We start from the raw sequence: 12715 nt of genomic DNA on the forward strand, positions 1-12715 counted from the left end.
AATTAGACTAAGATGTCAGATGGAGTCAAATGAAAACAAAATTATCAAAAAATTCCAAGGAAAAGTCTAAAACATGTTACATACCTGTTGTTTTGACCTAGGAGTTTTCCAAATCATTGTTCTATTCTCATTCTCTGAGAGACCGCTCCTCTCTTTTAGTTTGTTTAATTTTTCCAAGTAAGGGTGCAGTTTTGTCATCAGTGAATAACAGTGTTTTGAATCCTTGGCTATGAATTTGGACACTTCTAATTCAATAGCCCAGGTAAGTAGCAATGAAAGCATGAAATAGTACAGGCAATGTGATAAAGGAGAGGAGGCAATAGAGAGGAAAAGATTCTGCAGAGATGAAATAGTGACACATCCCAACGTAATTTGGCCAGAGAATAAAAAATATATTTACAGCCCCATCCCCCCAACCCCAGCCATGAGGAGCTGGGGGAAGGTGCAGAAGTGCTGGACTTCCTCACCTGGACTGGTGTTGATGTTGTCACAAACACTGGGACTGGCCCTCTATCATGGGACTTGCCCTTATGAAGCTCGTTACTGCAAAGGAGAGGCTAAACTTGCATATAATTGTGCCTCGGAGTCTCCCCGGGTACCTCTTTGTTGCTCAGACGTGGCCCTCTCTCTCGCTAACTGAGCCACCTCAGCAGGTAAACTCTCTGCCCTCTCCCCTATGTAGGCCCCGACTCCCAGGGGTGTAAATCTCCCTGGCAACGCAGGATATGACTCCTGGGGATGAATCTGGACCCGGCATCGTGGGATTGAGAATATCTTCTTGACCAAAAGGGGGATGCAAAATGAGACAAAATACTTTCAGTGGCTGAGAGATTTCAAATGGAGTCAAGAGGTCACTCTGGTGGACATTCTTATGCACTATACAGATAACACCTCTTAGGTTTTAATGTATTGGAATAGCTAGAAGTAAATACCTGAAACTACCAAACTCCAACCCAGTAGTCTGGACTCCTGAAGACGATTGTATAATAATGTAGATTATAAGGGGTGACAGTGTGATTGTGAAAACCTTGTGGATCACACTCCCTTTACATAGTGTATGGATGGATGAGCAGAAAAATGGGGACAAAAACTAAATGACAAATAGGGTGGGATGGGGGGGATGGTTTGGGTGTTCTTTTTTTACTTTTATTTTTTATTCTTATTCTTTCTGATGTAAGTAAAATGTTCAGAAATAGATTGTGGTGATGAATGCATAACTATATGATCATACTCTGAACAGTTGATTGTATACCATGGATGATGTAAGGTATATAAATATATTTCAATAAAACTGAATTAAAAAAAAAAACTATAGGCCTTAACCATATCTCACCAATGACACCAATAATGTCTTTAAAGCAAGCAAAACCTTAATAATTTAAAAAGTGATAGAAATGAAGGAAAAAAAGAATAAAAATATAACATCAAAAAAAAAAGATTCTGCAGAGATAGACTTGGCAACTGATATCTTTAGAATAAGGTAATAATGCCAAGGGTTTCTGTAGGTAAATCAATTTTGTAAGCAATGACTGAACTAGAGGATGTTAGTGGTAAATCAGGAAAAATGGGCAGAACAATAGTAACAGATGAAAAGCCAACTGGAGAGATGAGAAATTTGGTCAAGCACAGATTCAGGAATGAGAGGTTCAATGTTGGGATCATGTTTAAATCTTAATCAGAGAAGCTGTGATCAGAATCCAAAGCTGAGTTCAAATCGAGACTCAAAAATCTAGGATATGTAATCTCACTTCTAGAGTACTCTAATAAAGTAAAGATGAATGCCTCATGATTCCAGAATCACAAGTCTATAATTTTGTGCAACTAAAACCTAGTGTTTCTCTGCCCTGAAAGTTCTGGCCCTACCCAAATAAAAGAAAACATCATCCCGCTTTAAAGATCTGGTGCTGTGCTGTCCAATATGGTAGCCTCTAGACACATATGGCTATTTACATTTTAATTTAAACTAGTTAAAATTAAACCAGGAATTCTGGAAGATGGCAGCATAGAGAGGTGTGGAAGCTAGTTAGCCCCACTGGAACAACTAATAAACAACCAGGAACAACTAGTAAATAATCTGGAATAACTGTGGGGGGGCAAATGTGACTGCCCACTCATCAAACACCAACCTGAATTGGGAAGAATGCCCGAGATAGCAGTATAAAATCTGTAAGCAAAAACTGCGGACCCAAGCCGAGAGCCCCTCTCCCCACAGCTTGAACTGCAAAGCCTTGCTGTGCTAGAGAGCATCACTCTCCGAGCAAGTGAATATAGCTCAGCTGAGCTCCAAATGGGGTTTTAATTAACAAGTGTGGACTACTCAATACAAGCTACGAATCCCCAACAAGCAGACAGAGGCTTTTGGTGACAACTGATCCTGGAGAGCCAGAACACCTCTCTGGGAGAGAGGGGGAGCCCAGAGCACTGGGTGCTGTCTTTGGCCAGTGGGTAAAACTGAGGGCAGCTGTGATCTGGCCCTGAAGGGGAGATTTCTGTCCCTTTTTCAGCTCAGTGGAGAAAGCCTCAGCCATTTTCAGTTCCCAGTGTTCTGATCCAGACAAGGGTGGAGACAGCACAGTCAGAGAGACTATTAAAATGCTAATGACCTCTCCCTTGGGGGTGTATCTTCCCTAAGAGGAAAGAATTGGTGCCAAGCTCTACTACCTGCCTTCTATTCAGAACCAGACCCCAGAGCCTGGGGTAAAAGAGCCACAGGCTGCACCTCCTTACACTACAGGCTACAGGCACCACCTGCTGGGCAGAAAAGCATAGTGACTTGAGGCCTCACAGGGTGTATCTAAGACACCCTCAGGGAAACTGGACTGTCTCCTTCTAGACCTGAGCCCGTTCTGGTCTGGGAAAACCTGATTGGGGTAACCAAGGAAACCAGATGCCTAGACAATAAAAAACTACAACCTACACTAAGAAAAACAAAGTTATGGCCTAGTCAAAGGAACAAACTTACACTTCAACTGAGATACAGGAATTTAAACAACCAATGCTAAATAAATTTGAAAAGTTTAGGGAAGATATGGCCAAAGAGATGAAGTGTATAATTAAAACACTGGATGTACATAAGGTAGAAATTGAAAGTTTGAAAAAACAACTGGCACAATCTATGGAAATGAAAGGCACAACACAGGAGATGAAAGACACAATGGAGACATACAACAGCAGATCTCAAGATGCAGAAGAATACACTCAGGAACTGGAGAACAAGGCACCTGAAAGCCTACACACAAAAGAACAGAGAGAGAAGAGAATGGAAAAATATGAGCAACATCTCCGGGAACTGAATGACTACACAAAACTCAGGAATATACATGTTATTGGTGTCCCAGAAGAAGAAGAGAAGGGAAAAGAGGCAGAAGCAATAATAGAGGAAATAATCAAAGAAAATATCTCATCTTTTATGAAAGACATAAAATTACAGATCCAAGAAGTGCAGCATATCCCAAACAGAATAGATCTGAATAGGCCTACACCAAGACACTTAATAATCAGATTATCAAAAGTCAAAGATAAAGAGACAATCCTGAAAGCAACAAGAGAAAAGCAATCCATCACATATAAAGGAAGCTTGATAAGACTAGGTGAGGATTTCTCAATAGAAACCATGGAAGCAAGAAGGAAGTGGGGTGATAAATTTAAGAAACTGAAAGAGAAAAACCACCAACCAAGAATCCCATATCCAACAAAACTGTGCTTCAAATATGAGGGAGAGTTTAAAATACTCTCTGACAGACAATGACAGAGTTTGTGAACAAGACACCTGCTCTACAGGAAACACTGCACACAGAAAGGAAAAGACAGGAGTGAGAGGTTTGGAAAACAACTTTGGGAGATAGTAGCACAGCAATGAATGTACACTGAACAAAGATGACTGTGAATATGGTTGAAAGAGGAAGGTTAGGAGCATGTGGAACTGTATAACTCAGTGAAACCTGGGGTGCTCAATGATTTTGATAAAAGGTACAAATATGTTTTTACATGAGGTAGAACAAACGAATGTCAACATTGCAAGGTGTTAAAAATAGGGTGGGATGGGAGGGAAATACAATCAATGCAAACTAGAGACTATAATCAACAGAAAAATGCATATGGGGGCGGGGGAGGCATGGGGAAAGGGTATGGGACTCTTGGCATTGGTGATGTTGTCTGACTCTTTATCCTACTTTAGTTTAATGCTATCCTTCCTTTTGGTGCTTTCTAGCTGTTATTTTTTGTTGCTGTTGTTTTCTCTCTTTCTTTTTTCTTTCTCTTTTGTCTCTCTACCTTCTTTGACTCTTCCTCCTTTGTGGAAGAAATGGAGATGTCCTTATATAGACAGTGGTGTTGGTGCTGAATACATAAATACGTGACTATACAGGGAACTACTGATTGTTTACTTAGGATGGAATGTATGGTGTGTGAACAAAACCGTCTTAAAAAAATGGATTGATGAAGAAAACTTCAGGGCACTATATTGAGTGAAATAAGACAGATACATAAGGACAAATATTGCAGGGTCTCACTGACAGGAACTAATTATAATATGTAAACACATAGACATGAAATATAAGTTACCAGAATATAGAACAAGACTAAACAATGGGGAGTGGTTACTTATTATGAGCAGAATGTTCAATTAGGGTGAACTTAAACATTTGGAAAAGGACAGGGGTGATGGTAGCACATTGTGAGAATAACTAACAGTGCTGAATGCTGTGTGAATGTGGTGGAAAGGGTAAGTTCAGAGTCACATATGTCACCAGAAGGAACACTGAAGGTTAAAAGATGGGAATGTATAAAACAGTGAATCTTGTGGTGGACAATGTCCATGATTAACTGTACAAATATTAGAAATCTCTCTCATGAACTAGAACAAATGTATGACACTGTAACTAGAAGTTAATAATAGAGGGGCATATAGGGAAGAAATATATACCTATTGCAAACTATATACTACAGTTAGTAGTATTTTAATGTTCTTTCATCAACAGTAACATATGTACTATACCAAAACTATGAATCAATAATGGAGGGGGGGTGGTTAGGAGTATGGGAGAATTTAGTTTCCTTTTTTTTTTGTCTTTATTTCTTTTCTGGAGTAATGAAAATGTTCTAAAAATTGAAAAAAAATTAATTGTGGTAATGGATGCACAACTGTATGATGGTACCATGGGCAACTGACAGTATACTTTGGATTTCTGGATAATTGTATGGTATGCGGACAATCTCAATTAAAAAAAAAAGTAGACTACTAAAAAAAAAAAACCACCCATATGTTACTACACAGGGGAAAAAAAATTAAATCAAATTTAAAATGCACCTCCTTGGACATTGTAGGCATTTTTCAAGTGATCAATAGTCAACATGTAGCGAGTGGCTACCATATTGCACAATGAAGAAAAAAATATATCCATCACCACAGAAATTTATATTGGACAGCATTAAACTAGAGACTTCAGCTTCTGCACACTGAAAAAAATCACTGCTATCCTGGTCTCTTTAAAGTAGAGGCATATAATATCCCAATCAATTATTCTCCCAGTTTCTAAATCCTTTATGAGGCATATGGTTTTGTTTTAATGAGAGTTAAATGAACATATCTGTAAGGGATGATTACAATCTGCCTACATTTTCTGTATATATGCACACTTCTCAGAGTTTCAATTTAAATATCAATCATCTGAGGCAGCAGGATAAAAATGACCTTAACTGCAAGTACATTGCATTTACACTAGCATGACAGAAAGATTAAAGAAGAGAATCATTTTTATCATTCTTTTTAACCCAGAAATATACTCAAGAGGAAGTTTAAGAAACCTCTTTCATGTTTTCAGTTCCTGACATCACTCACCTCCCCACATCCTGCTTCCATTAAAAAAGAAAGAAAAAAAAAAAAAAAACTACCATGTTTAGGTCTGGGTAAACTTTTTTCCTATACTTCATGCCTCAATCCACTCCTAGTTTACATATCATTTCACTTAATTTTTCTTTTATAAAAGAAGAGTTAATCTACTTGAATATATTATAGAAGATTCCAATTAATAAACCACAAAAGAATCTGGAAAATTTTAATTATCTGGTCATATTTCACACATAAATGTCAACATAAATTTTAACCTCTAGAGCTGTGATACAATGCTGCCACCTACTGTTTAAAACATGAAACTATAAAGCTCCAACTAAAAGTACAACACATGCTTGGTAATAACAGAGTGATTTAACATTAATTCTAATTAATTAATTCTAATAGATAATTGACTAAACATAAGCTCAAAATCCACACATGGATCAGTATCCTTCCTAGCCTTCAAAAGACAGAGGTGAATCCTTTGTTAACAGGATGCATTCAGAAGATTTCAGCTCCTGCATTTCCCAGCCTATTTAGTTGTAGTTACTAATGCTCTTCATCTATAGGATTAGCACTCTTAAATTCCAAGCAAATCCTCAACAGACTATAGAATAGACTAGCAGTCTCAGCCCTCCAGCAGGACCAGGGTTTGAAAGAGTCTTGCTCTCTTCCATCTACCCTCTAAGATGGGCCCTGGGGACATCCTCCCCTTTCACAAGTCAGTAGCTGTTGACCTATCTGTGGGTAGTATGCACTGGATTAGTGACTGCTACTTTAATGGCCACTTTCACCGATTCAAAAACTTTCCCAACACCCGGTCCTAAATTGATCCTAGTTTCCTTAAACCTTCTCATTGACCCATGTTCTTATGCTTCGTACCCAGACTACCTAAGTTTGAGAAAGAAGGCAGCTTCTTTTTAAGAATCAGTTTCTCTATTATGCTAACTTATTACTACCAATACTGTGCTTTACATAAAATAATTCCATTCCTTTCAAACTTTATTCACAGAAACAAAGTGAATGTATTAAATTCAGATTTCTTAAAAAGGCTCTGGGGATTTTACCTTGACACACCAAATCCTTGCTGAGCCCATATGCTGCTATTGTGTTCCCACCTTGAAGAAGACTGTTCAAAAGGTGGCAGACCTGACGTTCCTGAACTCCTCCTCAGCTGTGGTGTCGGTAAGCTATTCCTACTGTTTAGTACCTGTGGAGTAAATTTAATGGTCAAAAGTGTCACCCTTTGATATTCTGTATATGTAATAGTGAAGATGGCACATGCAAACACCAATACAAATTACATTTTTAAAATATCCAGGAGAAAAAGAACATTTTATTCTTAAAAATCTGTCAATTTTCCTTGAATTTTTAACATTCCATATTACTGGTCTATTTATCCTCCTCCAATTAAAAACTATTTTTGAATGCCCTACAATTTAACTAGGTTTTTTCTTTTGTACATTTAACCTCTTGTTTCACGAAACAAGTGAGAATTTAAAAAGTGGATGTGAAAGACTGAAAAACAACTTCCAAGAAAAAGCTTATGTACAGGGAAAATCACCCCTATATCCTAAACCTTTTATATTTTCTATACAAGCTAGCTAATGTACATAGTGGCTAATCTGGAGCAATCACAGGATTTTGAGTTAACTTCTAAATTAATGATTAAATTAAATTCAGAACACCTTCAATATTACTAATATTTACCCCAATTAAAAAATATACATTCCCAAGTAATCCAAATGCACAACTAACCAAAATATTCCATTTTGGACCATTATGAAAAAGTATTTATTTTAATTGAGATTTGCATAAGAGTTTCTGTTTCTTATGACTTTTTCCTAGCAGCAGTCACTGAAATAATCTCAAAGAGATAAATATTTGTCATATATTGAAATTTTCCCCAAAATATTGATTTTGTAAAGGTTCAGGGCTACTTAGACTTAGAGTGAAAAAGTTCTTTACGTAACACAATCCTTGATGGCTGTAATTTAGGTCCAGATAATCTTTCTTAGTTCTTAACAAATATGTAAGACACTTATACTAAATTTTCTGTTCCAACTCCCTTTTCCTTACTAATTATTTTTTCATAAATCTGTTGCTCTTTTCTGAAGTAACATCAGGCTTTTTATATTCTTTTCCAAAAACAGAGGCAAATTAATAAGGAATTTAAAGAATACAAAGAGAAGGAATAAGAGTTACTTCCTGGTTCTTATATGACTTACTCTTACCAGTAGCTACTACTACCAAAATTAAGCTTGATTAATAGAGTGCTCAGCAAATAAGGTATTTCAGCATTCTATTAATTAATTTTGTTTAAAAGTATTCTAAAATTTTACCAATAAAATGTTCTACGAAGTAAATACAGTAAAAATCATAAGACTGATATAATGATTTTTATGATTAAGATCTACAATTCTAAACATCAAATGTCAATGGAAAATGTAAACAAAGAGCAACAAATCAAATAAATACAATCTCAAAAATATATTGGAAGGTATTTTATTGATGAATTTATTGCTATCCCTTTTGGATACCTGTGATTAATCTCTTTTTCATAAGTGCTGAAAAACTGCCATATAATTAAATAACAATGCTAATTGGGTTTTGACTAGTGTAGGTGGTGTATAAACTTTTGAAGAAAAAAAAAGTAGCACATAAATACATATGATCTAGATTGTGATCATCATAATTTTCAGCCCCTTTTTTGACCTAATTGGGCCTGCTTAATTTTTCAGCAGTTTTGAATCCTAATGCTAAGAACTGGCAAAATGAAATTAACTGAATATCAAAATACTTCCAAAAACTATATCTAACTTTTCCTAAGTTCTATATACTATTGCAGTTAACAAAATTAACTGCTTTGAATTTCATTTTTTCTTGGTTAGTGTCTATCTGTAGAATAAAGTAGTTGAGATAGAATAATCACTAAAATGTTTCTAGTTTCAAAATTTTACGATTTTAGCTATTGGTGAAGATAAACAGTCAAGTAAAACAAGGATAAAAGCACTCTGAAAAAGCATAATGTATACCTATTTAGAGCAGGATTTATTATTTTCTAAAGGAAATCTTATTTTGAAACATAGAAATTTAAAGAAAAATGAATCCCATATCTAACAATGGAAAAATCAATGCCTATAGCATTTAAAAATATGAAAAATAAGTTTTAGAAAGTGCAATGTAAATCATATAATGAAAATTATAAAAAACATTCCCTCTTGATCCTTCAACAAGAACAATTTCTGCATTCTAAAAAATAAAATAGATTCGACATGATTTAATTACTATTTTGTACAAGTAGCATGGGTTAAATTTGCTTGTTGTTCTCTATTTCTTAACGACAATAACAACTACAACAGTTAGGCACAATTTCTAATTACAGTAATTTTAGAGTAAAAACTGAATACCGATGTAAAATTATTTGAGTTTATAACTACCTCTAAAGTCTCAAGAGGCTCTATATAATATAGTACAAAAGAAGCTGATCCTTCCAAATTTATTCCATTTTATAAAAGATTTAAAGGAGCAGTTTTAATTCGAAAATATCATTAAATGCGACAGACAGGGCCAGCTGATCACTTTAACCTTGTGAAGTTTTCGATCTCCTTTCTCAGTCGGGTCCTCTACTTCGGAGCAGGGGTAAAATCCAGGAAATGGTGTGAGAGGATTAATCTTTGGCCTACAGGAACCTGAGAAAGCACCCATCAAGCTACTGATACTCCGTAGGGAAGAAATAACTTGAGGGGGAAGGGTTGGATCAATCAGAAGATCTGACACCATGTGGCGGGCCTCATTTAGCACTGAAAGATCAACTCCATTTCCACCTCCAGAATTCTAGAAAAGAAAAAAGGTAAAATTATATATTTCTTACACAGAAAACTTAACATTTAAGAAAAGCCTCTCTACTTTAAATCAAAGCCTATCTAATATCTAAGTAATTTAATCCTATTAAACATGAATTTTCATTTACTTTGACATGGCAGAAATATTAGGGTATAATTCCAATTTAAAAATTTTTATACTGAAGTATCTGACAGATACTGTGAACTTCAATTTTTGTTCTTTTTTTTTATTAGCTTATCTCATTATAGTTAATGGTATTTATTACTGACATACTGACTTGGTTTAGAACTAGTATAGAACCAAATCTGTATTTACTTTAAATTCCATATTTTGGACTTTTCACTAATTTATTGAGAATTTCATTTATGCCAAATATCTTTTAAAAATACATAGTATCTCTTTCATTACCTTACTCACTTAAGAAGCAATCTAGCATAGTGACAAGGCTTTGTGGCAAAGATACCTGAGCTTGAACTTGATACCTGACTTTAATCCTAACTGGGGGATCTTCAACAAGTTATTTAACATATGAACTTCTTTAGTTTTTTCATTGTAAAAGGGGATAATAACATTTACCCATTAAGGGCTGATATAAGAATAAAATCTGATAATATGTTTAGAGCACGTAAATCAATGTATACTATATATATGTATTTAAAGTGAAATAGAGTATTCTTCTATTTAAAAAAGTGATGAGATAAAGGTACAGATAAAATAGTATCAGAGTTCAATGGAGATAAGATATTACTTTGAGCTGAGTGATTAACAAAAGCATCTTGGAAGGGGTAGCATTTGGCTGGGCCCTAAAACATTGGTAGGAAATAGACATTATTTTAGTTTAGAAAAAATGTTCTTGATAAATACATATTATATGTTTCTTACTTTCTGAAAATACATATACATAATATTCAACTCCATTACCCACAGAAATATGTACTGATAATCAGAACAGTGAATTAAAAGTAAGTTACTTTTGTTTGTTTTCTTGTACCTTGAACTTACATTTCTACACAGGTATGATTTGAATTCATAATTATTCAAGTTAGTTAATACATTTTCAATGAAACTGTCCACTTCGTAGCCTTAATACATTTGGGAATTGAGAAATATTATGAAAGCTAGGCCATGATAGCTAAAGATTGCCTTTCCTGTTTCTGGAATTCTTTTCTTTCTTGGGAAGTATTATTTGTGTTAGTTTTTACTTTAAAACATTCCTCTCTACCTGAGCATAGCCCAGCTATTTCTAGTCTTTATCCACTATAAATAACATTAGAATAAATGTCTCTGTGCACATCATGTGTCACTGTGGACAATTAAGCATACTCTGCCAGATAGGTTTCCATAATTTGAATTATTGAATCAAACCAAATGAACAGGTTAAAATGTGGTCCTTACTCTAAAGTTGCCCTTGACTATGCTCTTCAAGTTCATACTCCTGCTAATTATGTATTATAGCCCGTTTTCCCACACCCTAATTACAATTGGATGAGTTCAATTTAATTAACCTCCACCTATCTGACATGCAAGAAATCATCTCACTGCTGCTTGATCCTAAATTCTCTATTACTAAAATTCTGAACTTTCCCTGTCATATTTATAGAGTTTATACATCTTTTTCTGCGAATTTCATCTATTTTCAGTATCATTTTACCACAACAAAATTCAAATAGTACATGTATGGGACAAATTATTTTGTTGTTGTTCAAGAGTAGCCTTTCCTCAATACTATTTAAAAACTGTCAGAATTAGGAAAGAAAAAAATCACAAATTTACTAAGACAGTACAATGTGATTTTCACTGTAACAGTACAGTATAACTAGAATCCACTCATAAATATCTCCCATGACAACACAAATGCCTTATGTACAATAATAATTCATTTTCATATAAAAATCTTTTTTTATCAGCAATTTTAATTAATTTTCCTTTTCCATATTGCCTCTTTTTAAGGTAATTATTGATATTAGGGCTTAAGTTTGCCATTTGATTATTTTCTGTTTATTTCCTGTTTCTCTTTTCTTGCATTCCTTGAGGTTACTTGAACATTTTTTAGGGTTCCATCTTGACTGATATATAGAATTTTTTTTAGTGTACTACTTTATACAGTTTTCTTAGTGATTACTGAGTATTACATGTATATATGTGACTTATCACATTCTACAGTTGTCAACATTTTAATTCTTAGAATGAAATATGGAAATCTTACTTCTAGCTCAGTCTCTTTATCTTCCCTACATTGCCTTGAGTATCAGATAGTGTTATAATTTTTTATTCAATCATCAAATATGATTTATGAAACTTGTGAGGACAATAGTTACTGTTTTTACTCATATTTCTGCTCTTTTCATCATTCATTCTTCCTCCCTGATGCTCCAAGTTTCCTTCTTTTATCATTTCATTTCTGTTCAGAGAATGTCTTTTAGTCATTCTTTCAGGATATGTCTATCTCTTGGTGAAAACAATCTTTTAGTTTTCCTGCATCTGAGAATTTCCTGCCCCTTAATTTCTGAAGGATACATTTGCCAGACATAGAATTCACAGTTGACAGCCCTCTTCTTTCAGCACTTGAAAAATATGCCACTTCCTTCTGGCCTTCATGGTTTCAATAAGAAATCCACTGTCATTTTAATTAGTGTTCCCCTATAGGTAATGTGTCATTTCTCTTTGGCAGCTTTCAAGAATTTTCTTTGTCTTTGTTATGGTTTGAAGCTGTATGGACCCCAGAAAATTATGTTCTTAAAGCTATCCATTTCTGTGGGTGTGGACCCATTGTAAGTAGGATCTTTTGATGAGTAGGATCTTAAGTTGTGACCCACCCCATTCCGGGTGGGTCTTAATTCTCTTACTGGAGTTCTTTATAAGAGAGTGAAATTCCAGCAAAGAAAGAAAAAGCCACAGAAGCAAGAAACGATAGCAACAAAACCTAGAGGAGAAGGAAGAGACCAGCAGGATTGCCTGCAGCTGGTCTTCAGGGAGAAAGCATCACCAGATGATGCCTTGATTTGGACATTTTTCTTGGCCTCAAAACTGTAAGCT

At 35.0% G+C, this 12715-nt stretch overlaps 1 protein-coding gene across 2 annotated transcripts in view; it reads right to left on the reverse strand.

Moving 5' to 3' along the window:
• Positions 1-12715, reverse strand: part of PDE3B (phosphodiesterase 3B) — a 271815-nt gene that overhangs the window by 49057 nt on the left and 210043 nt on the right. Inside the window, exons 3-4 of one of the 2 annotated variants that reach the window (XM_037839374.1) lie at positions 9422-9670; positions 6952-7043 (exon numbers count right to left, since the gene is read on the reverse strand). In XM_037839374.1, the coding sequence (XP_037695302.1) occupies positions 6952-7043; positions 9422-9670 (341 nt within the window). Of the gene's footprint in view, positions 1-6900; positions 7044-9421; positions 9671-12715 lie in introns of both variants that reach the window. The other variant, XM_037839373.1, reaches the window with a different exon arrangement.

Source organism: Choloepus didactylus, chromosome 6, assembly GCF_015220235.1.
Source record: "Choloepus didactylus isolate mChoDid1 chromosome 6, mChoDid1.pri, whole genome shotgun sequence".
Taxonomy (NCBI): Eukaryota; Metazoa; Chordata; class Mammalia; order Pilosa; family Megalonychidae; genus Choloepus; species Choloepus didactylus.